The sequence below is a fragment of the Mobula birostris genome, chromosome 6, assembly GCF_030028105.1.
Source record: "Mobula birostris isolate sMobBir1 chromosome 6, sMobBir1.hap1, whole genome shotgun sequence".
In the NCBI taxonomy this organism is placed as follows: Eukaryota; Metazoa; Chordata; class Chondrichthyes; order Myliobatiformes; family Myliobatidae; genus Mobula; species Mobula birostris.
Genome location: NC_092375.1, coordinates 179,789,798 through 179,816,182, shown reverse-complemented (window position 1 = coordinate 179,816,182; position 26,385 = coordinate 179,789,798). Strand labels below are relative to the sequence as shown.

The 26,385-nt window shown below is 40.8% G+C and overlaps 1 protein-coding gene across 1 annotated transcript in view; it reads left to right on the top strand.

The window, feature by feature from the left end:
* Positions 1-26,385, top strand: part of ly75 (lymphocyte antigen 75) — a 180,100-nt gene that overhangs the window by 17,316 nt on the left and 136,399 nt on the right. The window contains exons 3-7 of the mRNA XM_072262014.1: positions 10,344-10,514; positions 18,010-18,174; positions 20,120-20,230; positions 21,320-21,463; positions 24,423-24,611. Of these exons, the coding sequence (XP_072118115.1) occupies positions 10,344-10,514; positions 18,010-18,174; positions 20,120-20,230; positions 21,320-21,463; positions 24,423-24,611 (780 nt within the window). The remainder of the gene's footprint in view (positions 1-10,343; positions 10,515-18,009; positions 18,175-20,119; positions 20,231-21,319; positions 21,464-24,422; positions 24,612-26,385) is intronic.

Below are 26,385 nucleotides of genomic sequence, written 5' to 3'. Positions count from 1 at the left end.
CCATTTATGACGAGAAAATGAAAAGCTCTGTACAAAGTATTTTATATGCCTAGAAAGGTAAAATATATACTTTACACTAAGACAATTATTTGACTAACTGACGCTAAATAAGAACCTTATGTACCTGTTCGGACTTACCTACAAATTCGACTTAAAGACAGACTTAGGAACGGATCTCATTCGTAACCGGAGGAACTGCCTGTACATATTTGCCACCATATTCAACCCTGAGATTAATTTTCTTGCGGGCATACTCAAAAAATCCAATAACCACAAAAGAATCAATGAAAGGCGAACTAACAGGGCAGATAACCAGTGTGCAAAAGACATCAAACTGTGCAGATACAAAAAGGAAGGGGAAAAAAAGGAAATATAATCAGTAATAAATATCAAACATAAGCTGGAGAGTCCTTGAAATTGAGCCGACATGTTGTGGGAACAGTTCAGTGATGAGACAAGTGGAGTTATCCCCTTGGGTTCAAGAGCCTGATGGTTGTGGGGTGAAAACTGATATCAGCAGTGAGAAAGAGTGTGTCCTGCATGTTGGGGATCCCTGATAATGGATACTGCTTTCTTGTGACAGCATTTCCTGTAGATGTACTCAGTGGTAGAGAAGGCTTAACCCATGATGGATTGTGCCATCGAAGTGAAACCTGTGGTCATTGCAAATGCAATGTTCTGCTACTGCCGATTTCTCCAGGTAACCCAAACCGATACACCTCCTATGCTCCTTGATGAGGATTTCCACCGTATGCCCATCTGACCAATATACAGTGCTCTGCATTCAATGGGAGTCCTGTAAGCTCCAGGGGTTCAGAGTCCTAAGTCATCTTTGACCCACATAAACTGGGAATTGAGCTTCCTATCACAAACAAGAGAAAATCTGCAGGTGCTGGAAATCCAAACAACACACAAAATACTGGAGGAACCTAGCAGGTCAGACAGCATCTGCTATCTGAGTCCTGAGGAAGGGTCTTGGCCTGAAACGTCGACTGTACTCCTTTCCATAGATGCTGCCTGGCCTATTGAGTTCCTCCAGCATTTTGTGTGTGTTGCATTGATTTGAGTTTCCCTTATGGGTTTGTGGATTTCCCGGAGAAATCGGCTATAGCAGAACATTACAGATGCAATGACTACAGGATTGACTTTGACACAGAACTGCTGTGTTGTACCAGTGGTTTTTGGGACTACATGGTGAAGGAAGCCATTGAAATAAGACTGGAGAATTAGAATTTCAACAAAGATAAAGGTCTTTCTCTAAGGAAGAACTGGAATACGATTTTTAAACAAGGTGGGACAGTGGAAACCAGATTGGTTGAGGACTAGCTACTCAGGAAGGACGGATGATGGGGGTATATAAACCACTGAATTAGATGTGCCTAGGCATCATCCCTGATGAAGATAGTGGAGTTTGTCATCAAAATTGACACCTGCACCCAGTTGTACGTCACTGGTAGCCACATGAAGCATGACCTCTGGCTGTTCACCCTCCTACTTTAGAATGCCGAGGACTTGATCTGAGATGTCACGGGCTCTGGCACTGGGAGGCAGCATGATATTGGGGAATCTCCTTCTTGTCCATAGAGCCTCCTTTCTGTTCCCTGAACTAACTCGGGCTTCTGATCTCTCCAATTGAGCACTGCTCAAAGCTCCAAACTGCCACTAGGCACTGCATTTTCTACTCAGTCGGTGAACCTGAGTGAACTCCATCTTCTCAGGCTTCCAATCTCTCTGATTAGGGGCTGTTCAAAGCTGCTAAGTGAAGTTATCCTCTTTGGTTCAGGACCCTGATGTTTGAGGAATAATATCTGTTCCTGAACCTGGTGGTTAAGACTCCTGAGGCTCCTGTAATTTCTTCCTGATGAGAAAAGAGCATGACTTGGGTGATGGTGCTGGTCCCTGATGATGTAGACTCCGTGTAGATGTGCTCAGTGGTGGGGAGAGCTTTACCTGTGATGGACTGCGCTTACCTTTTCATAAATCTTTTAATGTCAGTTCCTTGAAAGTCTTGTTCTATTTTCATTGGGCCAGGTGAATGGGCAGGGGACAACAACAGGAATACTTTTGACAGTTGGGAAGAGAAATGTAAGTTTCTGAACTCTCCTGCTCTGGGGAATTTTACAAAGTTATTTTCTGAACAAATGTTTACAATGAATGCTGTTATACAGAAATCTCACGTCCATCTGAGGAAAATCCCCAGAGGTTATGTCACCTGGAAAGGCCAGAAATGGGCTTTGACATAGTTGACTGGTTGTCTTAAATTATTTACTTTTAGCAAGGGTGTAATGTAGAAATACTAACAAGTTTAAACCAGCTCCCAATCATATCTTCTACAACTTTGTTGGCACTGAATGAATAGAAAAAGAACAACAATTGATAAGGAGAGAATTTGGGATTAATAAGAGCATTACATTTGTAATAAGCAACAGAGAGGAGCCTCTTTTGGCAGTGGAGAACCAGAGGAACAAAATGAGGTAGGCCTCTGAACAGAAAATCCTATAAAAGGTAGTGGATTCCAGTACATCATGGGTAACCCCCAACCATTGAGCACATCTACATGAAACGCTGTCGTAGGATCTCAAATTTAAAGACTCTATATCTTGTTATTTCTTGCTCTCATTATTTATCGCTATTTATTTATATTTGCATTTGCAGAGTTTGTTGTCTTCTATGCTGTACCTGCTTGTTCACTGATCCTGTTTTATATTTCTATAGATTTGCTGAGTATGCCCGCAGGAAAATGAATCTCAGGGTTGTATGTGGTGACATACATGTGCTCTGATAATAAATTTTACTCTGAACCTTCCTGAATGTTCCCAAAAACACAACTGTGAGGGTTCTCCTCTTCAGCTGGAGCCTGCTTTTGTGTTCTTTTTCCCCTAAATTAAAGTGAAGTTGTTATCTATGCCTCTATTCCACAGAACCTAATGTCTCAATGATGAATTATCTCCTTGTGCTGACATGCATCAGAAATTTAGTCAGTTACCCTATTATCCCACAGATATTTGATTTTTTTTCTCTGTAAATGACAAGTTTGCTATGACTACCTCATGTTTTGCATTTGAAAATTTCCTCATTCATCTTGCTTTACCAGCTTTGGAGTTTGATTCAGCTGTTAAAAGATTTCAGAACACGTTTAGCTTCATCTATTCCATTGCTGTTTGTGTGTGTTGTTTTTCATTTGTCTCAGATGCAAGCCCTTTGTGAAAATGGAATACCGTGAGAATCAGGTTTAATATCACCAGCAATTTTGTGAAATTTGTCTTCACAGCAGTAGTACAATACATAATATTAGCAAACACATGAATTACAGTAAGTATATATTATAAATAAATAAGTTGTGCAAAATAGACATAAATAAAGTATTCATGGGTTCATTGTCAATCCAGAAATCAGATGGCAAAGGGGAAGAAGCTGTTTTTGAATCATTGACTGTGTGCCTTCAGGCTCCTGTACCTCCTTCCTGATGTTTGCAATGAATACAAGGCATGACCTGGGTGATGCCTTGTGAGAAACAGCTAAAACTAATAAAGCTAAGGAAATGAAAATATGAAGTACTCGTGCAGACACGCATAACAGATTAGGAAAAAGACTGAGTTACAAAAATAAAGTATGAGTGGAAAATAAATGCTGTAAACTTATAGAAGTGATCATTGCACATGTGGATAGATTTACTGCTAAAGTACTTGACAAACTGTACTTCAATTGTGTGCATGTATCCATGATTCTGATGCTAACTTTCATCTGACCTTATCAGAATGACCTGTGTTTTTTCTGCTTGGTGTTCATTTTAGCGTCCCAAACACCTTGCGGCTGTAGACGCCTTTTAATGCTCATTTAATCTCTTTCATGCATCTGTGCTATTTGCTGTAAACCTCTTTCTTCCACTCCTGAATATAGGAATTATTTTTCTGGATTTCCTCATTGGTTTGTGTCTGTCTTGTTTGGAATCCTTGGCTTTCATCTCAAAATGCTGAATTTTGACATTCATTGAACAATCTTTTGATGTACGTGTGACAAATAAACCTAGTTGTCATGGTCTTAGAAAGTAAAGTTAAAACATAAAACACAATAATGTTGCATTGAAGTTAGTTATTTGCATGATTCCAAAGGGATGTGGGATGAAACTAGAACATTCAGAGGATGCCTGTGCAGTCACAAGGAGAGCATGCAGACTGCCACAGAGCAGCAGAAGTTATGACTGATGCTGGGTTGCTTTGGCAGTGAGGAACATCTCTGCTAACTGTACCACTATTAGCTTATTGTGTTAATATCCACACCATCTTCTCAGTATCTACACTTTCACATTCCATGAAACTCCAACAGAAGAATCAGGTTTCATACCACTGACATATGTTGTGAAATTTGTTGCTTTTGAGGCAGCAGTACAATCCGATATCTAATAATAAAAACTGTGAATTTTAGTGAGTACAAGCCCTGCCAGCATTGATGTGCATCTGTTTCCAACTTCAAGCTTGTGCAATGTTGCAATTTAATCCCTAACCTGTCCACACCAATTTGTGCTCTTGCAGTGGGACTCGTAGAGTGATGATCAGGAATAGGAAAGTCAGCCAATTAATTCTTGTCTGATCAAGAGGTACAGAGGCTTTTTCCAGTGACGGTCAGACAAAGCTTTTTAAGTCCTTTATTTTTTTAAATTTATTTCTTTGACATATTGTGTTCAAAAAATGTATATTAAAGATCTCAATAAAATGGACATGGAGAGGATGTTTCCTATGGTGGGGGAAGTCTAAAGTCAGAGGGCACAGCCTCAATATAAAGGGAGGTCCTTGCAGAAGAGAAATGAGGAATTTTAGGCAAAGTAGTGAATCTGAGGAATTCATTGTGGAAGCCAGGTCATTGGGTATACAGGTGGCCCCCGTTTTCCGAACATTGACTTTATGACACCTTGCTGTTACGAAAGACCTACATTAGTTACCTGTTTTCGCTAACAGAAGGTGTTTTCACTGTTACGAAAAAAGGCAGCGCACACCCAAACACACAAGCTCCTCCTCCGGAACTGGATTCTAGCCGCCATTGCTTAAACACATGCTTTATCTCGATTTATTTTGTGCATCCTTTAGCAAGATGAGGTTCTACGGTATCGGAAAAGCCTAAGAAAGCTCGTAAGGGTGTTACACTTAGCGTAAAACTAGACATAATTAAGCATTTCGATCGTGGTGAATGAAGTAAGGACATTGTCCGCGCGTTGAACTTGCCTGCATCCACCATTCGCACTGTTTATACACAGAGAGAAAGAATTTTGAAATCTGCCGGTGTTACTGTTGGTTCTGCTCGTAGCAAAGTGGTCTCTCTTAGTCGGCATCCAATAATGGATAAAATGGAAAGTCTATTGCTTGAGTGGATTGATGGGTGTACAAAGCGTGGTGTTCCGTTAAGTTTTCTTATACTTAAGGGGAAATCAGTCAGTCTTTTTAATAAGCTGAAACAGAAAGCACTGGACGATGGTGATGAAAGGGTTGCGAAAGTGGAATTAAAAGTGGGCGATTTGATCGGTTTCTGAGGCGAGGGCAGCTTCATAGTTTAAGCAGTGGTCCCCAACCTCCGGGCCCCGGACCAATACATTGCGGCAAAGAATGCAGCGGTAGTCACAACGCACCCAGCACATCTTTAAGAAAGAAAGCCAAAATAAACAAAGCTAATTAATTAGGTGCCACCTGGCACGTAAATGTCGGCCCAGATCAGAGGCGATTGCCGATTGTGCCAGATGGTTATTTGTATAAGCAAGTGTTTAACTGTGACGAAACTGCAATTTATTGGAGTCTTCCCGATTCCGGTAAGTGAAACTACACTGTACATGCATTATTTCTACTTTATATAGGCCGTGTGTTTTTATGTGTTATTTGGTATGAGTTGGCAGCTTCATAGCTTAAAGGTTACTGGAGAAAGTGTTTCTGCTGAGAGTGCTTCCGCGAGATTTTTGCTGCACTAGACAGTGCTGCAGAAAAGTATTTCTACTTTATATAGTCTGTGTATTTATCATATCATTCCTGCTTTACTATATGTTATTGTTATTTTAGGTTTTATGTGTTATTTGGCATGATTTTGTAGGTTAATTTTTGGGACTGGGAACGCTCAAAAATTTTTCCCATATTAATAAATGATAATTGCTTATTCACTTTATGACATTCCGGCTTACGAACCATTTCATAGGAATGCTGTACCTTCACATAGCGGGGGAAACCTGTATTTAAGGCAGAAGTTGATATATTGTTGATTAGTCAGGGCATGAAGGGTTGCGGGGAGAAGGCAGGAGATTGGGGCTGAGAGGGAAATGGATCAGCCATGATGAAATGGTGGAGCCTACAATGGGCAAATGGCTTAATTCTGATCCTTTATCTTCTGGTCTTCTGGAAAAGCTGGAGACACAGACCTGAATGTTGGTTTATTCAATCATGCTTTGGATTAAATTTATTTTGACCTTTTCATGATGCCATATTATGACACAAGGCCCAACTGCTGCATAAAGCCTCCTCATTTTGGACAGGGAGCTTGCCCCTCAGTGAGTCAATTGATCCACACCAGTTAGTGTAAAGGTTTCTATATACCCACAGTGGATAGCTTGCTGTCATCAGGAAGTTCAGTTCAAGAACAATTTTGTTTCAGTCTCTGTAGCTTCCACATATTCTGTCTGATCTACTCTGAATAATATGCTTACCACCAGAACCACACTACTACAGATGTCATACCATCTGCATGCACCTGGCCCCGATACACCTAGAAAGCAAGGACTCTTGTATCAGAATGTTGTTTTTGGATTTCAGTTTAGCATTCAACACTGTTGTCCCACAGACAAACTCCTACTCTTTGGCCTAAATACAGTGGCATGCAAAAGTTTAGGCACCCCTGGTCAAAATTTCTGTTACTGTGAATAGCTAAGCAAGTAAAAGATGAACTGATTTCCAAAAGGCATAAAGTTAAAGATGACACATTTCTTTAATATTTTAAGCAAGAAAAATTTTTTTATTTCGATCTTTTACAGTTTCAAAATAACAAAAAAGGGAAAGGGTCTGAAGCAAATGTTTGGGCACCCTGCATGGCAGTACTTAGTAACACCTCCTTTGGCAAGTATCACAGCTTGTAAATGCTTTTTGTAGCCAGCAAAGAGTCTTTTGAATTCTTGTTTGGGGGATTTTCGCCCATTCTTCCTTATAAAAGGCTTCTAGTTCTGTGAGATTCTTGGGCTGTTTTGCATGCACCGCTCTTTTGAGGTCTATCCACAGATTCTTGATGATGTTTAGGTTGGGGGACTGTGAGGGCCATGGCAAAACCTTCAGCTTGCACCTCTTGAGGTAGTCCATTGTGGATTTTGAGGTGTGTTTAGGTTCATTATCCTGTTGTAGAAGCCATCCTCTTTACATCTTCAGCTTTTTTACAGACAGTGTGATGTTTGCTTCCAGAATTTGCTGGTATTTAATTGAATTCATTATTTCCTCTACCAGTAAATGTTTCCTGTGCCTCTGGCTGCAACACAAGCCCAAAGCATGATCGATCCACCCCCATGCTTAACAGTTGGAGAGGTGTTCTTTTCATGAAATTCTGCACCTTTTTTCCTCCAAACATACCTTTGCTCATTGCGGCCAGAAAGTTCTACCAGTATTCAGAAGGTTCAAAGGAACGTCTAAACAAGCCTGATGCATTTTGGAAACCAGTCCTGTGGACTGATGAAGTTAAAATAGAACTTTTTGGCAAACATCACACCGTCTGTAAAAAAAAAAAGCCAAAGATGAAAAGAAGATAACTTCCACAACAGGATAATGATCCTAAAGACATCTCAAAATCCACAATGGACTACCTCAAGAGGTGCAAACTGAAGGTTTTGCCATGGCCCTTACAGTCCCCTGACCTAAACATCATCAAGAATCTGTGGATAGACCTCAAAAGAGCAGTGCATGCAAGACGGCCCAAGAATCTCATAGAACTGAAAGCCTTTTGCAAGGAAGAATGGGTGAAAATCCCCCAAACAAGAATTGAAAGACTCTCAGCTGGCTACAGAAAGTGTTTACAAGCTGTGATACATGCCAAAGGGGGTGTTACTAAGTACTGCCATGCAGGGTGCCCAAACTTTTGCTTTGGACCCTTTTCCTTTTTTGTTATTTTGAAACTGTAAAAGATGGAAATAAAGAAGTTTTCTTGCTTAAAATATTAAAGAAATGTGTCATCTTTAACTTTATGCCTTTTGGAAATCAGGTCATCTTTTACTCGCTTAGCTATTCACAGTAACAGAAATTTTGACCAGGGGTGCCCAAACTTTTGCATGCCATGGTACATCACTGTGCAACTGGCTGTTGGTTTTCCTAACCAAAAGACCTCAGATATTCAGCATGCATAGTTTCTACTCCCTCCCCATCATTCTCAACACAGGTACCCTTCAGGGCTGTGTGCCGAGCCAAGTGCTCTTCATTCTCCTCGCACGTGACTTTATGTCCAAACACTTGAGTAATCACATTGTCAAGTTCGCCGATGACACAACAGTAGTGGGGCTTATCACTAGCAACAATGAGAGGAGGTGGAAGAGATCAAGGCCTGGCAAATGATCTCTTCCTCAGTGTCAACAAGACAAAGGAGAACTCATACCAGTCGCACCCCTCGTTACATCGGCGGCACAGCAATGGAAACTGCAAGCAGTTTCAAAAATCTGCACGATATCTTATGCTCCCAGAACACTTCCTACACAATCAGGAAAGCTCACCAACGCCTCTATTTTCCATGAAGGCTGTAGAGAGTTGGACTATGCACATCTATACATGTCATTGGCCATAGAGAGCATCTAACAAATTGCATTGTTGCATAGTACAGAAACTGCACTGTGGCGCATAGGAAGGCTCTACAATGAGTTGTCAAACTGCCCAACACATCACTGGTACCAGCCTACCCACCAGCAAGGACATGGGTACAGAAAGGTGTGGGGTAAAGACCAGAATCGTGAAAGATCCCACCCACCTTGCTCATGGGCTGTTTGTCCTACTCCTATCAGGGAGGAGGCTACATAGCGTCCATGCCAGTACAACCATACTCAAAAACAGTTGCTTTCCCCAAGCAGCAAGGCTGATCAGCACCTCTGGCAATTAATCCACAACTCCACACTACTGTATCATTTCCTGTCAGTCACCTTGAGAAAAGACACTCCAGTGCCTAGTGTCACTTTATTAACCTACAATCAATCTGTGTCTACAAGCTATCCTTATATTTATTGTCCTGATGAAAAGCCTCTGCCTGAAACGTTGACCATTTATTCCCATCCATAGTTGCTGCCTGACTTGCTGAGCTCCTCCAGCGCATTGTATGCATTATTCTAGATTTCCAGCATCTTCAGTACCTCTTGTATCTTATATTTCTTGAGGTTTTTTTTGAATTATTGTGTTCTTTATATTATTGCATCAGATCTGGAGTAACAATTGTTTCGTTCTCCTTTACACTTGCATACTGGAAATGGCATTAAGCAATCTTGAATCTTTTTAACACCATATTGTGTGTGTTTATCTTTTTCAATTCTTTGTATATATGGAAGTTATTTATCATCTTTACAGTTCATTACAACTAACGATCATTGAAGCAGATTTGGATGTCCATGAGGTGACAATCACCATTTTGTATTTGTAAAGCAAATACAATCAATGTATTTGTAAAATAAATACAGTGCTGTGCAAAAGTTTTGGGCACATATATACAGCTAGTGTGCCTAAGACTTTTGCATAGTACTGTATTTGTCGATGCAAAGCAGAGAGTGAGTTTGTAAATCTGGCAGGAGCAAGCAATGTTAGGACTGGCGAGAGTGGGGTGCTGCTGGACGGGTGTGGGAAAGGTGGCAGAGGACGAGTGCCAGGGGAATGGGGGTGGGGGGCCGTGGGTTGCATGGCCTGGGTGCAGACACACCCAGCCCTGAGACGCCAGGCAAGGTCATTTGAGTCCAAGTAATTGGTTTATTGATCATTGCAGAATGTCTCAACTCTCCCTGCTGCCTTTCCACAGTCATTCTACAACAGAGGCCCATATCACAATCAGATATATTATCACTCGCCTATATCATGAAATTTATTTTGTTATTTTCTGCGGTAGCAGTACAGTGCAGTACATAAAATTACTGCAGTACTGCGCAAAAGTCTTGGGCACCCCAACTCTCTCTCTCTCTCTATACATATATAGTTAAGGAATGCTGGAGAACTCTCTCTGATATAAAATTGTGCAGTTCCTTCACTTAACAGGCCCTAAAATTTGTATTTATGTAATGTATTCTTCATTTAACAAATGCTTGGAACTAAATTAATGCATCTGTTTACATTCTTGCACTTTATTCATTTAAATGATTTTTCTTGCTGCAGAAATTTATACGACCGATGGGACTGCTTTTGGAAAGCCCTGTGATTTCCCTTTTAAGTACAAAAGTAACTGGTATTATGAATGCACCAGGGAAGGAAATGGAACAGTGGAATGGTGTGCTACAACTGATAACTATGACAGAGACAAGACGTGGGGGAAGTGCTTGAAACCAGGCAAGTAACAAATTCACACTCTGATACTATACGTACACATTAGCTGTTTAAAATGTATTGACAAGGTTATGTGAACTTGTGTGTGTATATATTCCGTGGTACTTGTGTTTTTAAATGAATTCTGCAAAGTGAGTACTAAAATTACCACAGAATTTAAAGAAGTTACTTGCTGTGTCAATAATATCCAAGTTATTGCTTGGGAAAGCCGTTTAACCACACTTGATCAATGCTAAGTCTATAGCTCTGCATCTGTTTCCTGTTCACACCTATCAAGCCATTTAGATACTCATTCCAAATGATCACCACTCTGCATGATATCAACCCTAATTTAAAATACAGATTACAGATAAGGGGGTGTTTGCTGTCCTGAGGCCCAGGGCCCAGCAAGGTGTTCCATTGGATCCTGTGGGAGGCAAACGCAAAAATTGCCTGTGCCCTAGCAGAAATATTAAAATCATCCTTGGAAACAAACGAGGTGCCGGAGGATTGGCGGATAGCTGGTGTTGATCTGCTGCTTAAGAAAGGCAGGGTGTAGAAAGGGTAAACACAAGGAGGCTTCTTCCACTGAGGTTGGTTAGGACTAGATTTAGAGGTTGTTGGTTAAGGATGAAAGGTGAAAAGTTCAAGGGGACTGTCTTCATTCAGAGGGCCGTGAGAGTGTGGAATGAGGTGCCAGCACAAGCGGTCCAGATGGGCTCGATTTCATCGTTTAAGAGAAGTTTGGATAGGTACACCGATGGTAGGGGTGTGGAGAGCTAAGGTCCCAGTGCAAGTCGATGGGTGGGAGTAAGCAGTTTAAATGGTTCAGCACGGACAAGCTGGGCCGAGGGGCCTGTTTCTGCCCTGTACTTTTCTATGACTCTAACATTTAACTGCTTTAAATTATTTCCTATGTGCTACTCTTAAATTAGTTAAATAGAAACATAGAAAACCTACAGCACAATACAGGCCCTTCGGCCCATAATGCTGTGCCGAGCATGTACTTATTTTAGAAATTACCTAGGGGTTACCCATAGCCCTCTATTTTTCTAAGCTCCATGTACCTATCCAGGAGTCTCTTAAAAGACCCTATTGTCTCTGCCTCCACCAGCGTACCTATCTGTAGTTTGCACATCTTTCCTGTAGTGAGGTAACCAGAGCTGAGCACAGTACTCCAAGTGGGGTCTGACCAGGGTCCTATACAGCTGTAACATTACCTCTCGGCTCTTAAACTCAATCCCATGGTTGATGAAGGTCAATACACCACATGCCTTCTTAACCACACAGTCAACCTGTGCAGCAGCTGTGAGTGTCCTATGGACTCAGACCCCAAGATCCCTCTGATCCTCCACACTGCCAAGAGTCTTACTATTAGTAGTATATTCTGCCATCATATTTGACCTACCAAAATGAACCACCTCACACTTATCTGGGTTGAACTCCATCTGCCACTTCTCAGCTCAATTTTGCATCCTATCAATGTCCCGCTGTAACCTATCCACAATACCCCCAACCTTTGTGTCATCGGCAAATTTACTAACCCATCCCTCCACTTCCTCATCCAGGTCATCTATAAAAATCACGAAGAGTAAGGGTCCCAGAACAGATCCCTGAGGCACACCACTGGTCACTGACCTCCATGTAGAATATGACCTGTCTACAACCACTCTTTGCCTTCTGTGGGCAAACCAATTTTGGATCCACTAAGTAAGGGCCCCTTGGATCCCATGCCTCCTTACTTTCTCAATAAGCCTTGCATGGGGTACCTTATCAAATGCCTTGCTGAAATCCATATACACTACATCTACTGCTCTAACTTCATCAATGTGTTTAGTCACATCCTCAAAAAATCCAATCAGGCTCATAAGGCACATAAAATTAGTACATGGCCTTTGACAAAGCCATGCTGCTTATTCCTAATCATATTATGCCTCTCCAAATGTTTATAAATCCTGCCTCTCAGGATCTTCTCCATCAACTTGCCAACCACTGAAAAGTAACACTCACTGGTCTATAACTTCCTGGGCTATCTCTACTCTCTTCCTTGAATAAGGGAACAACACCTGCAACCCTCCAATCCTCTGGAACCTCTCCCGTCCCCATTGATGAAGCAAAGATGATTGCCTGAGGCTCAGCAATCTCCTCCCTCACCTCCCGCAGTAGCCTGGGATGTATCTCATTCAGTCCCGGTGACTTATTCAACTTGATCTTTCCAAAATCTCCAGCACATCATCTTTCTTAGTGTGTAGATGCTCAAGCTTTTCAGTCCATTGTGAGTCATCCCTACAGTTGCCAAGGTCCTTTTCCATAGTGAATACTGAAACAAAGTATTCATTAAGTACCTGGCCTGCTGCGTTCACCAGCAACTTTGATGTGTGTTGCTTTCATTAAGTACCACTGCTACCTCCTCCGGTTCCATACACACTTTCCACTGTCACACTTAATTGGTCCTATTCTCTCACGTCTTATCCTCTTGCTCTTCACATACTTTTGCACTTAATAAATTTTGTTTTCTTTTTAAGTAACCATTATAAACCTGTAGAAAATGATCTCCCATAGATCTTAAATAGATGTTTTGTGTTTGGTGGAGAGAGAAAGAGGCGATGTGGAATTGTTGAAGCATTTTGGAAACTATCGGTGGCTTCCTGTGATTTTTAAACACTGGAGATTTATTTCCTACAAGATATTGTTTGTTTTAATGACAAGTTGGCTGGGCCACTCCTCTGTCACATCTTGATTAGCCACCTGATAAACTATAGTTTGGTCTTAACAATCCACATTATCTTCTCCAGGCTACAGTACCCAGGTTTTTTGTTCAAGTCAGATATTTTGAGACAGCCTTCACCTATTGGAGTCAGAGTGCACAGCACAGCAATGGGCTTTTCACCCCGCCCTACCCTTGCTTCCATGGAATGCCCATCACTTGGTCTTCCCTGCATTGATCCCTGCTCTTGAATATTTTCTGAAGCTGCAACCAGAACTTGTTGTTGCTCTGACAAGGATATTACAACATTTGACAACCAAAAGGCTGTTCGACATGCTGTTGATTTCCCCCCCCCACCGCCATTAGCCTAAGGTTTAGTTTGCTTACAACTATTTTTTTTTCAAATCAATGTGCTATTTTTCTGAAAACCAATTAAATTAGTAATCGCTAAGATTTAAAAGGGGGTGTCTGAGAAGGGGCAATATACAGGACACTAACATTCAAAGTTCAAAGTAAATTTATTGTCAAAGTACATGTGTGTCACCATATAAAAACCTGAGACTCATTTTCTTGTGGGCATACTCAATAAATTGATAATAGAATAATAACATAGAACATAGAAACCTACAGCACGTTACAGGCACCTTGGCCCACAATGTTGTCCCGACCATGTAACCTACTCTAGAAACTGCCTAGAATTTCCCTAGTGCATTGCCTATTATGACCACAATAGAATCACTGAAAGACCACACCAACTCAGGTTTTCAACGAGTATGCAGAAGGCAACAAACTGTGCAAATACAAATGGAGAATAATAATAAAAAATAAGCAAAAAATATCAAGAAAGTTAGTCCTTGAAAGGGAGTCCATTTGTTGTGGGAACATCTCAGTGATGAGGCAAGTGAAGTTATTCCCTTCAAGAGCCAACATTATATTGTTGGAACTTGATGATGGAAACTTTTGGTCACATGATATCATTCACGGCATTAATATTTTACATCTGCATGATCGTGAAAATTTGATATGGAAGTTAAAATACTGGTACATTAGATTGTATTTTAATTTTGCAGAAAGGTGTTGATGTTCATAGATGTCTGTGTGCACTTCCTGTTGTTTCCTCCCTTGTACCACCCCACCAAGTAATTTTAATGGATGAAAATTTGGAAACTAAAGAGAGAAGAAACAGAAAGCCCAACTATAAGGATACTTCCGTGAATTTAAATGACTGTCAATTAATTTAACTGGAAATGAGTGCATCTTTTATATCTCGTCTTCGTATAATGGAGAAAAAATGTTGAGTTGAATTTGGAATGGGTAATTATTTATAATCTGTTGCAGAAAATCTGCAAATTCTAATTGAAAATCAAAAATACTGCAGATGGCCTGATTCTGAAATAAAAACAAACAAAAAAAGCTGCTGGTGGCGGTGGTGGAAGCGGATACAATAGGGTCTTTTAAGAGCCTCAGATAGGTACATGCAGCTTAGAAAAATAGAGGGCTATGCACTAGGGAAACTCTAGGCAGTTTCTAGAGTAGGTTACACGGTCGGCACAACATTGTGGGCCGAAGGGCCTGTAATGTGCTGTAGATTTCTATGTTCTATGTTTAAAAAATATATATATTTCAAACCACTCAGCAGAAATTGGAGTGGACTCTACAGGTTGAAGATTCTTCATCAGAACTTCAACACTTTGTATTTGTTTTCCTACTGAAAGCCGCTTGCTGAACAATCTGAAACGTCATTCATCTGAACAATGGAATCACTTGTACAAGTACTGAATTGGGTCAAAGAATGAAGAATGTATTGATTTATCAATTAATCATTTGCAGAGGAAGAAAAGCCACTTGCTGTACAGTTGTCTAAAGGGTGGCATTTTACACACATTATAGAAGTAAGATGCAGCATTATTCCCCAGTGTTCAGTTACCATTTCTTAACCAACCCTAGGTGAAAAGGCACGTGCTTGGTTGCTCCTGACATTGCCTTCCTTGCATGATCATCATATATTTTGGAAAGCCCTGCCTTTTTGGGGGTTGGGGGGAGGAGTCTGGTAGTTGCTTGTCTAAAGCATATCTTTGTTCAGTTAAGGTCCTGGTGATACAATCAGAAGCAGGTACATCACTTGTGATCTACCAGTCTCCTCCAGAGGCTACCTTGTATCTCCATTGCCTGCATTTATTGAGATCGGAAGTTTGTCATATGGCCTTCAGTATATTTTACTTGTGTTTGCATGCCCATGTCAAGTCCTTGTTCTAGCTTAGCTTGGGCCCCTGGTTACTGTGGAGATGACATCTGGATACGCAGGAGTTATCTCTGCGTCCATAGAGAAGTTCCTGATCTGTTATATATTCAGTGCACGTCAAAAGCATTCACCCCTCCCCCCCCCCACCGGAAGTTTTCATGTTATTTTACAACATTGAATCACAGTGGATATAATATGTCTTTTTTGACACTGATCAACAGGGGAAAAAAAAACTCTTGTGTCAAAGTAAAACCAGATCTCTACAAAGTGATCTAAATTCATTACAAATATAAAACACAAAATTTTGATTGCACAAGTATTCACCCCTTCAAATCAGTTGTTAGTAGCTGCACCTTTGGAAGCAATTGCAGCCTTGAGTCTGTGTAGATAGGTCTTTATCAGCTTTGCACAACTGGACATTGCAATTTTTCCCCATCCTTCTTTACAAAACTGCTCAAGCTCTGTCAGATTGCATGGGGATCATGAGTGAACAGCACTTTTCAAGTCAAGCCACAAATTATCAATTGGATTGACGTCTGGACTTTGACTTGGCCACTCCAGGATATTAACTTTGTTGTTTTTAAGCCATTCCTGTGTCGTTTTGGCTTTATGCTTGGGGTCATTGTCTTGCTGGGAAACAAATCTTCCCTAAGTAGCAGTTCTCTTGCAGACTACATCAAGTTTTCCTCCAGGATTTCCCTGTATTTTGCTGCATTCATTTTACCCTCTCACTTCACAAGCTTTCCAGGGCCTGCTGTAGTGAAGCATCAGCACCATGATGCAGCCAGCACCATGCTTCATGGTGGGGTTGGTATGTTTTTGACAATGTGCTGTTTTTTTTGGCTTGCGCGTAACATAGCATTTAGTCTGATGGCCAAAAAGCTCAATTTTGGTTTCATCAGAGCATAGAATCTTCTTCCAGCTGGACTTCAGATTCTCCTATGTGCCTTCTGGCAATCTCTGAGATTTCATGTGAGGTTTTTTCTCAACAGTGGCTTTCTCTTTTCCCCTTTCCCATAAAGCTGTGACTGGTGAAGCACCCAGGCAACAGTTGTTGTATGCGCTATCTCTCCCATCTCAGCCACTGAAGCTTGTAACTCCTCCAGGGTTTGTCGTAGGCGTCTTTCTTTTGATCAGTATTTTAAAAAGCCAAATTAAATCCACTGTGATTCAATGTTGTAAAACAATAATAAAACATGAAAACTTCTAAGGAGGGTGAATACTCTTAATAGGCACTGTAATTATATTAAATGAAACACTGCTACGGTCTTATTGCTTCCTGTGATGATAAGAGTTATCTCTGAGGTTCCATGCTTGGATTTTCTGTTTTACAAATTTCTGATATCAGCTGTATTTTGTTTTTTATATTACCAACAAACTTGTTTACCCTGTAAAGGTTCAAAGGTTCGTTTCATTGTCAAAGTATGCATGTATAATACATCTCTGATATTTGTCTACTGCAGATAGCTGTAAAATACAGAAAGACCATGGAGGTTGATGAAAGAAAAGGCATCAACTCCTCTCCCCCAACAGACACTAAAAAGAAAAGAAACAAAATTCACAGATTCCAAAATCAACCCCCCTCGCCCGCAGCAAAAATCAGCCACAATAACAATCAACACCCGTCTACACATAACAATCCCCAACCCCATCACTCACAGAAAAGAATAACATCTGTAGCACCAAACCCCCAATCCCCCTCTTCACAAAAAAAATTGACAGATCACCCACCCACCAGTCGTTCAGAAGAAAACAGCAAGAATCTGAAGGAAACCAATATACAGTCCAATCACATAAATCTCAGAATACGGGAAACATCTTATTGCTGCATACTTGGAGAGCAGCTGCATGAACTCAGTCCTTCCGTAAAGAGTGACTGCTGAGCTAAGGTCCAAATGCCGCCAACCCGAGGTTGAATACACCAACCTGGCTGATGACTGTCTCGTGCCGAGCCATCGCTGAACCCCTCCACTTTCACCTTGATGCTTCAGTCTTCCTTGCTGCTTTGAGACAGAGTCATTCATGACCCGCGCCTCGTCTCTGGTCTTTTCCATGAGTCAGCTTGTGTTGTGGGACCTTTTCAGCCCCCCCTCCCCCGTCTCTGATCTCCACAAGTCAGCTCGCTGGACACAGCACGGTGCTGTATCCTTCGACTGAGATTCAAACTGTACATCTTAGGCACGAGCAGTTTCCATGACTCAAACAAAACAAAAAGAACAAGCAGAAAATGTAGAAAGAGTGGAAAAATTGGAAAGATTTGCTACCTGGAAGATGTCACCCGACGGATCATTGCTCACTGGTGCCATCTTTACCGGAAGTATGCTATCTCTTGACCAGAAGTACAGTATTTACTATATTTTTGTAATTACTAAACTTCATTATTATAAAACTGGTACTGGAAGTCTGCTTTTTTTTTAATCCAACCTGCTTCAGGCAGAAAATTGTCTCGAAAGCTGTCTTTTTGCATTACTTTCCCTTCACTAATATCACTAAGTAAACCCATGGATTGTAATACTGTTTGCATTTATTCAGCATGACTAAAATTATTTATATTGCTTATTATTTTTCAGATCCTGGATGCAAAACTTTATGGGAGATAGATAATTCAGGACAGACTTGCTACCAGTTTAACTTTCAGTCTTTTCTTTCTTGGAATGAGGCTCGTCTTTCCTGTCAGAGGCAGGGAGGAGATTTATTGAGTGTTCCTGATTCACAAATTCAGAAGTACATTGCTGGTGAGTTAAAATGTCAAATAAGGAGACCATCCCTTAAAAGAAGCCAATACTCTTTTGTCATGGTAAATACGTTAGTGTCACTTTCCAATAATGTATAAACAGTATGCAATCTGAGATCAACCTGAACATATTTCTGTGTGAAATATAATTTTCAGAGCTTTGAATTTGGTCAGTGCCTCTATTTTAAACAGGATGCGTCGTGGCCAGTGAATGTTTGTGGATGCACCGTCCTACAGCTCAGTAGTGTGTGAGGCTCAGGGCCTGAATGTTGGCCTTGTACGTGATACATTGAGGAGCACAGAGGACGTTGGGCATGACTAGGTATTGGATAGAGGGGGAGAAGGAGAGAGATCCTGGGTTTGGGATGAAGATCAGGAGCCGGGTAAGTTAAAGTAAGGATTTGGAATAAGGGAATAATAGTTACAGTTGGATTGTGGGGGTAGTAAGGTGAGATTTTTTTTAGATTATTGAGTGTGATGACGCTTGAATTGTTGGGTTGAGATGGGTCAGGTGATCATTCCCCAGCAGGAGGATGTGAGCTGGTCACGTGTGCTGGCGGCCATCTCTAAGTGTGGTTGCTGCCACAGATAGTAGCTGGGATGGAGTACAATATTGGCCATGGTGGGTTCTGAGTGCAAGGGAAAGGAGTTAATTAGATGTTACTTGGGGTATTAAGTAAGAGAAGATCGTACTTTTGTGGGATGGAGGTTAATGCCCCAATACAGACAACTACCAGTGCTATTATATATTATCTTGTGCTGTCTCTCAAAGTTGAGGATGACTTGTTTCCACTCCAGTTTGGTGGAGCTGAGGTGCGAGGCTGTGGGCCAGGTATTTCTTGGAACTGGCTAGAACGTTGCAATTTTTTTTTTTGAAAGAACTGAAATATTTTATTTGTCCTTCAGAATATCTCTTGAGATTGGAGTACAATTTTAGGTTTTGGAGGTTCTGGAACATTCATTGCTCTGAAGTATCAATGGTAGAATTTCGGCAATGTGCCTTTACACTTAATTACCTGATAGCACCAGATGGCATCAATAGATTGGGAAGTGAATCCATTTGTGTGTTTAGCTGTTATAGCATCTTCTTTCTCCTTCAACTCTCCCATTGCTGCTACCTCACAACAGAAGCATAGTTGTTCTACCTGCATGGATACCCATCAAAATAAGTTGAGAATTGCCTCTACACATTACCAAATCACAGGAATGTGCCTCCTCTTGCAACCTGAATGTTGATGTTACACTTCCATGAGATGATGGGGAGCTTGGGGGGAATGTTACTTAAACCATTAATCTAACTCTATTATAAAATTCCCATTGCATGGATTATGACAATGTGCGTAAAGTGTGTCCCATCTTAGAGATGCGTGACCATTTCCGTCAGGGACCCACAATCTTATTGGAAGTCTAGTTTAAATATTAACTTTTAGCTGTTCTTGCCAGAACTAGTAAAACTTGGCGGTGGAAACTGACAACTCCAAAAGTTAAGCCTTATCCCCCGACTTCCTCTACAACTGCAGAGGTGGGGGTCATCTTCCCCAGACCACCAGAACAGTCATGATCCATCATCAGCTGTTCTTCAGTCACAGGCAATGTTTTCCCATCAGCTTATCCCACCTATAGAGCAATTAGCTGTCTGTCCAGAAGTTAGTGTCTCATATCACTAGTTTTGTTTGACATCCTGCTTGGCATAAAAATTCTATGGCCAGTTTTGTTCCATTCATTGACAATTCTGCTCTTGGACACCCATTCCATTTACAGGAAGTATCTGAGGCTCAAAATCAATTTGAAGCACTGGTTTGGAGATGGTGTAGCAAGTTCTCCTGTGTACAGAACTACTGCCTAAACCAGAATAATTCACTTTCAACAGAAGACTGGTATCCAGCGCTTTTAAATAGTTCTTTAAATTATGTAATTCAATACATCTCTTGTTTTTTTTTAAACAGAGCAACCAAATACTCCACGAAAAGTATGGATTGGTCTGAATCAGCTGAACATAGCAGGAGGTTGGCAGTGGTCGGATGGAACGCCTTTAGTATTTGTCAATTGGGATGATGGTAAATAAGTACTTTTCAGATACGAGCTTGAATTATATATATATATTTGGGTCAAAATATGTGTTGTGTAACAGAAGAGATGTTGTTTCCAACAATCAGGACACTTTGCTGTCACAACAAAATAATACTTTTTTAAAACATAGTTTAGTGGTGTGGCTTGGATAGTAACCTGATGAAGGTCATTTTCTGTTGCCCTTTTATTTTTATTCTGGTAACATTGACTGCTGTAAGCTCCTCAGTTTTCAAGGTCTTTTATTTTATATTTGTTTTTTTAAATTCTAGTTAATTTCATGATCTTGTTTCTTTCACAAAAACATAAAATGGGGCCAAGAATAGGCCACTTGCCCCCTTATTTCATTATCATCATGACTGATCTATGCTGGCCTCAACTCCTTTTCTGTGCAAGTTTTTATAGTGCTCAATTCTCTGGTCTTTCAATTATTTATTGCTTTCACCTTAATATACCTAATGGTCTGGCTTTGCCAACATCTAGAGGTTCATTTCCCTCACAGCAAATTTATGCGCACTACATTTTATTTTGGGTGGTTGAGTGGAGATGCGTCTCTACCAAAGGAGGTGTAAGATGCTCTTTCCCTCCACTAGCCCACAGGTGACCCTTGAGCAAGGTGTGGTGCCTGATTAGCACCCCCCCGCCCCGATTAGGGTCACGTGAAGCCATGGAAGCAGGTGCTGGATAGTTGTATGAGCAGCTGGTACATGTCACAATTCCTGGTTTTGCATCCTCTTGACACCAGGCAGACAATCTCTGAAGAGTATTGATAATGGCTGAGGTCACCTATCTTGTAACGACACGGCCCAGAAGAAGGCAATGCCAAACCGCTTTTGTAGAAAATTTTGCCAAGAACAATCATGGTTGTGAAACCGTAATTGCCTACGTCTTACGGCACAACTCATAATGATGATGGTACTTTACTTCCACAGATTCTCGCGCATATAATTCCTCCATCCTGCCTACTTGTTTTAATGAGTTAGTTGGAGTTGATCTTTTTATGGAAGATGCAAACATGCCTTTAATGTTGATTTATCTAGTAAATACTAAAAGTTTTAAGTGTTGCAATTTAAATTTAGGTTTGCTTGGGTTATTTCACCCTGAAGAATCCAGCTGTGCTATAATGAACTCTGATTCTGGATACTGGCAAATAAGCCCTTGCGAAGCTGCTCTACCATATATATGCAAGAAATCATTAAAGCAAACACAGTTGGAGAATGGTGGTAGGTATAATATTGTTTCCTTTTTCTGAGTGGTCTAAAATCCATGGAACATAGTTTAATGTACCAATGACTCTGCTTTAACTTTCTTTAGAACTTAAGGCTTTAATTTTCTCCTTCCTGATTCAGTAGCTTTTTCTTTCTTCACCCAGGTGAATATCTCAGCTAGCTTCCAGCTAGGGAAGAATTGGTATGACGGTGACTTTGGTTTTTGCATTATTTGATTGTGAGGAAAATCTGGTCATTAACTGCAGCATGTTTACAATATAAAGACCTGAGAGGATTGAAAAAGTCATTATTGAAGTAGAACTGGTTGTATGACACACGTGCAGAAATGAAATGCAATGTTTTCTGATGCTGTAGATGAGTAGCAGAGGAGGATACTTTTGGGGGTGGGGGGGGGAACAAAGACTTTTTGCATGACCCTGAAGCTTGCAGTGTTGCACGTGAACAGAAACTGTCGTAAATGGTCTTGGATAGATGGGAATGAAAGATTCCGGTAAGATAGCGGTGTACTTGGACACACTGGCCTTTCTGGATCCACCCAAAGGTGTGATTGCTCATCCTTTGTCTGCTTTCACAATTGCAAGACACTGCTGGATATTAAGAGACGTCAGAGTAGACATCAGATCTAGCTCCGTGCCACTGGATCCCTTACTGGGTTGAAGGCTTGCCCCCTCCTGTCAGTGCAGCCCTCCAGTCTTCACTCGTTGGCAGACCAGCTGGATTGCCTTCATCTGTGGATGCAAGGTTCTGTACATGTTTGGGGTACCACACAGATGCCAAAACAAAGAAATAGTTGTGATTTGGTTTTTTTTTGTGTATCACAGTTACTCAAGAATCCATTGGTTCAACCATCAGCTAATACATTGTAATCAGATTAACTAACAGACGGCATGTTGATACTGGTCTGCTTGCAAAACAGTGCGTATAAGATGGTCAGACCTCCTTATTTTGCTGCCTAACTTCATTACCTTTAGCTCCTGAAGTACAGCTGTAATGATTTGCATTACTGGGCTTGCAGCCTGCAAAGTATAGAGATAGCTTTTATATTGGTGTTTGTGCAGCAGAATCATCTCTGGGGATGCACACACCCACAAGCATTTGCAAAGTGTGGCTTGACTACTGAAGTTGAAGCAGCTTTGGTTCCAGAATTTGGTTGCTCAGTGACTGTTAACTGAAACAGTTTCATATTTGTTCTGGTGATTTCTGTGGGTGTTTTGCTGGAGGTGCAGCACAGAAATCTTGCTTAACAATTATCATCACTGATAACACTTTGGATTTGATTTGCATACTGCTATAAAGCTTATTTAAAATGATAATGATTAGTTTCTATGTGCAGACAGACTGGAGGAAGGTGTGGTTACCAGAGCTAGACATTCCCTTGAAAATGATCATGATTGTAGCTTCTCTGAGGACTGAAATATATCTTCTGCTGCCAGATGCTGTCAGTGAGACTATGGATTTGTGTCTGAAGCAGTTCACTTCCAGTTTTAGACTTTCAATGGGGATGCTGTCTTGTACTGAGACTAAGTTTTTTTTGGTTATGATTACTGGAATGGTCAGGAATGGCAGCGAGACTGGTCCAGGTAACCTGCTGTGAGATGGAGATGTATAAACACATGGAAATGACGGAAGGCTTTCAAAATAGAGTTGTAGAGAGATACAGAATGGAAATAGGTGCCTTGGCATATCGAGTCTATGACCACCAAAAATCTACCCTACTGACTTCCTCTGGGCTTCATACATTCACCTCTATTCTTGAGTGTGCATATGCTTATACTTTGGATGATAACAGCATTGCTGAAGAACAAACGTATGTCTTGGTCTCTGCTATCCATGCAATAACTAGCTCCAGCTCCCACTCACTCACTTGGTTTCACCCATTCTAATGTGCATCTCTATTAGGCAATTTAAAGCACAAACCCGAAATACAGAATTTTTTTTAGTAGGAAGTGGTTAGAATTTAAAGTTGCAAAAGGATATGAGCCATTTGATGTTTTTCATCAAGTTATTTTGGAATCTCAGCATTTTTTTTTTCAATCTTCAAAGGTTAGGTTTATAATTTAGCCAGGGATAGAATCACTTGAATGAAAGTGTAAACACAAGAAAGTCTGCAGATGCTGGAAATCCAGAGCAACACACACAAAATGCTGGAGGAACTCAGCAGGTCAGGCAGGGTCTATGGAAATGAATAGATGGTCAATATTTTGGGCTGAGACTCTTCTTCAGGATTGAGAAGGAAGGGGGAAGATGCCGGAATAGAAAGGTGGTGGGGGGCTAGGGAGGGTAAGTAGACTAGCTGGAAGATTAATCACATCAATTTTGTAAAATTTGTATGTTAAAAGCTGAACTGTTTTTGAAATTTACTTTGTTCATCAGCACTTATGCTTTGAATTTCTTGGAAATATTGAAAGCCTCAAGGTCTCCAAATGAAAAGCCGGAAAGAGAATACAAAATATTGGGCACCAAGCTTCACTTATTTAGCACAGGCTGCCTCAGCCAGTAATTGGCTCTTGAATGGATCTTGGAACCGTAGAGCTGCTTTCAGGTGGGGATTCTTAGGACTCGCAGTGGGTCATTAAAAGTATCAAAGCTGCAGGCCTACACCCCCTGACCAACTGAGTTAGTTCATTTTCCTTTCTCATGATAATTATTTGGATGACCAGATTGCAATTTAGAAAATTCACCCATGTAGACCTTTTTGGGGTAGTCCATTTCCTGATGCAAGTACCTAAAAAGAAATTAAATCCTTCATTAGTGTATGCTCATAAATCAGCATACACTGACACTTGAGTGGTCACTTGGTTTTAGTCTTGGGTGAGCAGTTTAATCTGACTGAAATATTCGTGTAACCAAAGTAAAATGTTATCATATAAATGTATTTCTTTTACTAAGTTGCTCTACAGGAGGAAAATTATATAATACAGAAATTGTTAACATATACTTTGGTTTGTAACAGATTCTTGGAAGTACTCCAATACAGGATGTGAAGCCAACTGGCTTGCATACAACGGCTTCTGCTTCTATATGCCTAAGGAAGTGTTGAATTGGGACGCTGCAAATAGCTTCTGTAAATCCAATGAAAGTGAGCTCATCAGTATACATTCTTTGGCAGATGTAGAACTGGTTGTCACCAAGCTTCAGAAAGGTAAGGTTTGGCACACAGTCGAGTCAATCCTGAATATGGTTTAAAATATATGCTTCCTGAAAAGTTCAAAGTACCAATGGTATATCTTTGGACTGTAGGAGGAAACCAGAACACCCTTCGGGAAACCCACGTGGTCATTTGTTATCAAAGTGTATATATATGTCGCCATATAAACTGTAACTCCCTGGGATTCATTTTCTTGTGTGTATAGTGAATAAACCCATAAAATAATAACCATAACAGAATCAATGAAAGACAGCACCAACTTGGGCGCTTAACCAGTGTGCAAAAGACAACAAAGTATGCAAATGCATAAAGAAAGAAAGAATAGTAAAAAATAAATAAACAATAAGTATTGAAAAGATCAGATGAAGAGTCCTTGAAAGTGAGTCCATTGGTCGTGGGAACATTTCAGTGATGGGGGAAGTGAAGTTTATCCCCTTTGGTTCAAGAGCAATCTAGCAATGTCGGATATGTTGACAGTCGCCAAGGAAATGACGTGTCAATAATGACCTGTATTAAAAGCTTGAGGTTTCAGAAAATGTCAGATGGAAAATGTAACAAGAATAGTTGCCTCCTTGGATGCTATTCTACTCTCTTCTGAAATTTGCAAAGAATGTCCTCTGTACATCCTTTTCTTTCCTAGACAGATACATAATCATTTTGCTGGAGTTTTCAGTTTAAAATTTCCAGGCAGTAGCTTGGACCATTTCTTTGTCCAAAAGTACTTTGAATACAGATTGCATTTCACAAAATACCTGTTTTCCAGAAAATTGTGTGCATGGAGGGAAATTCAAATGTCAGTAGAACAGTGCTCTCTTTCTGTGGGCTTTGGGTTCTGCTATAAAGAAACAGAATTTTAACATGTTTCTTTCTCAACTATAAGCATTGCAACTTTGGTAATAGATCTTTGAGACCCTCCATTAGTTGTGGTTGACCACGGAGGTTGCGTCCCAGCTGGCTACATGATACACAAGCCAATATGCAAGCCAGGGCAGTATGATATGGAGAGCAAGCTGTTGCCCGTGTATTAGGGTCCCCCTCTCTACACAGCATGAATCTAAAAGAATGACAGAGACCGATATAGTTTGGCATCAGTGGCATCCCAGGAGTTGCCATTCAGTGTTGCACTCAATATAGGACTGCCTTACTCCCAAAGCCTTCCCCATGCATGGGTATAGTCACAAGGCAGGGGAAGTTTGAGATCAGAGTTTTCCTCCTAGATGAGCTGCCAACTCCCTGATGAGCCCTATCTGCCTGAAGCAACTGGTATTAAGGTGCCAGTAACCCACCTTTGCCCTTTCTTCTGTCAGTAGATCCAATATTTTTAATGTTTAAAGTAATATTTTTAAAGTAATAGATGTAATATTTTAAATTAGTCATTTTTCTTAACTGTCACTGGCTTGCCATAGTGGCTTTTTTGAAAGTTAGAGGCACTGATTTCAAAAACTGATAAATCTCACCACCAATTTCAGCATGCATTCATAAAGCTGGATCCACTTCTGTCTGCTAGAACTTCCTTAGCCCCAACCAATGGTCACGTTTTCCTTTCAATAATCTCTCAGTTAATGCTGCCACTCTCTTTTATGCCATTCCCTGAAGCATTACATCCAGAACCTGCCCTCTCACCTTCCTCGTCACTGCAATCTACTACTTTCCACCTGCCTTCTCCTTTCTCTTCCATTTTTACCACTGCATTATGTTCAGCCCTACCTTCCGCCCTGTCTTGGCTTGCGGCCTCTTAAAGGTTGCTTGAGAGTTTCTTGGAAACTAA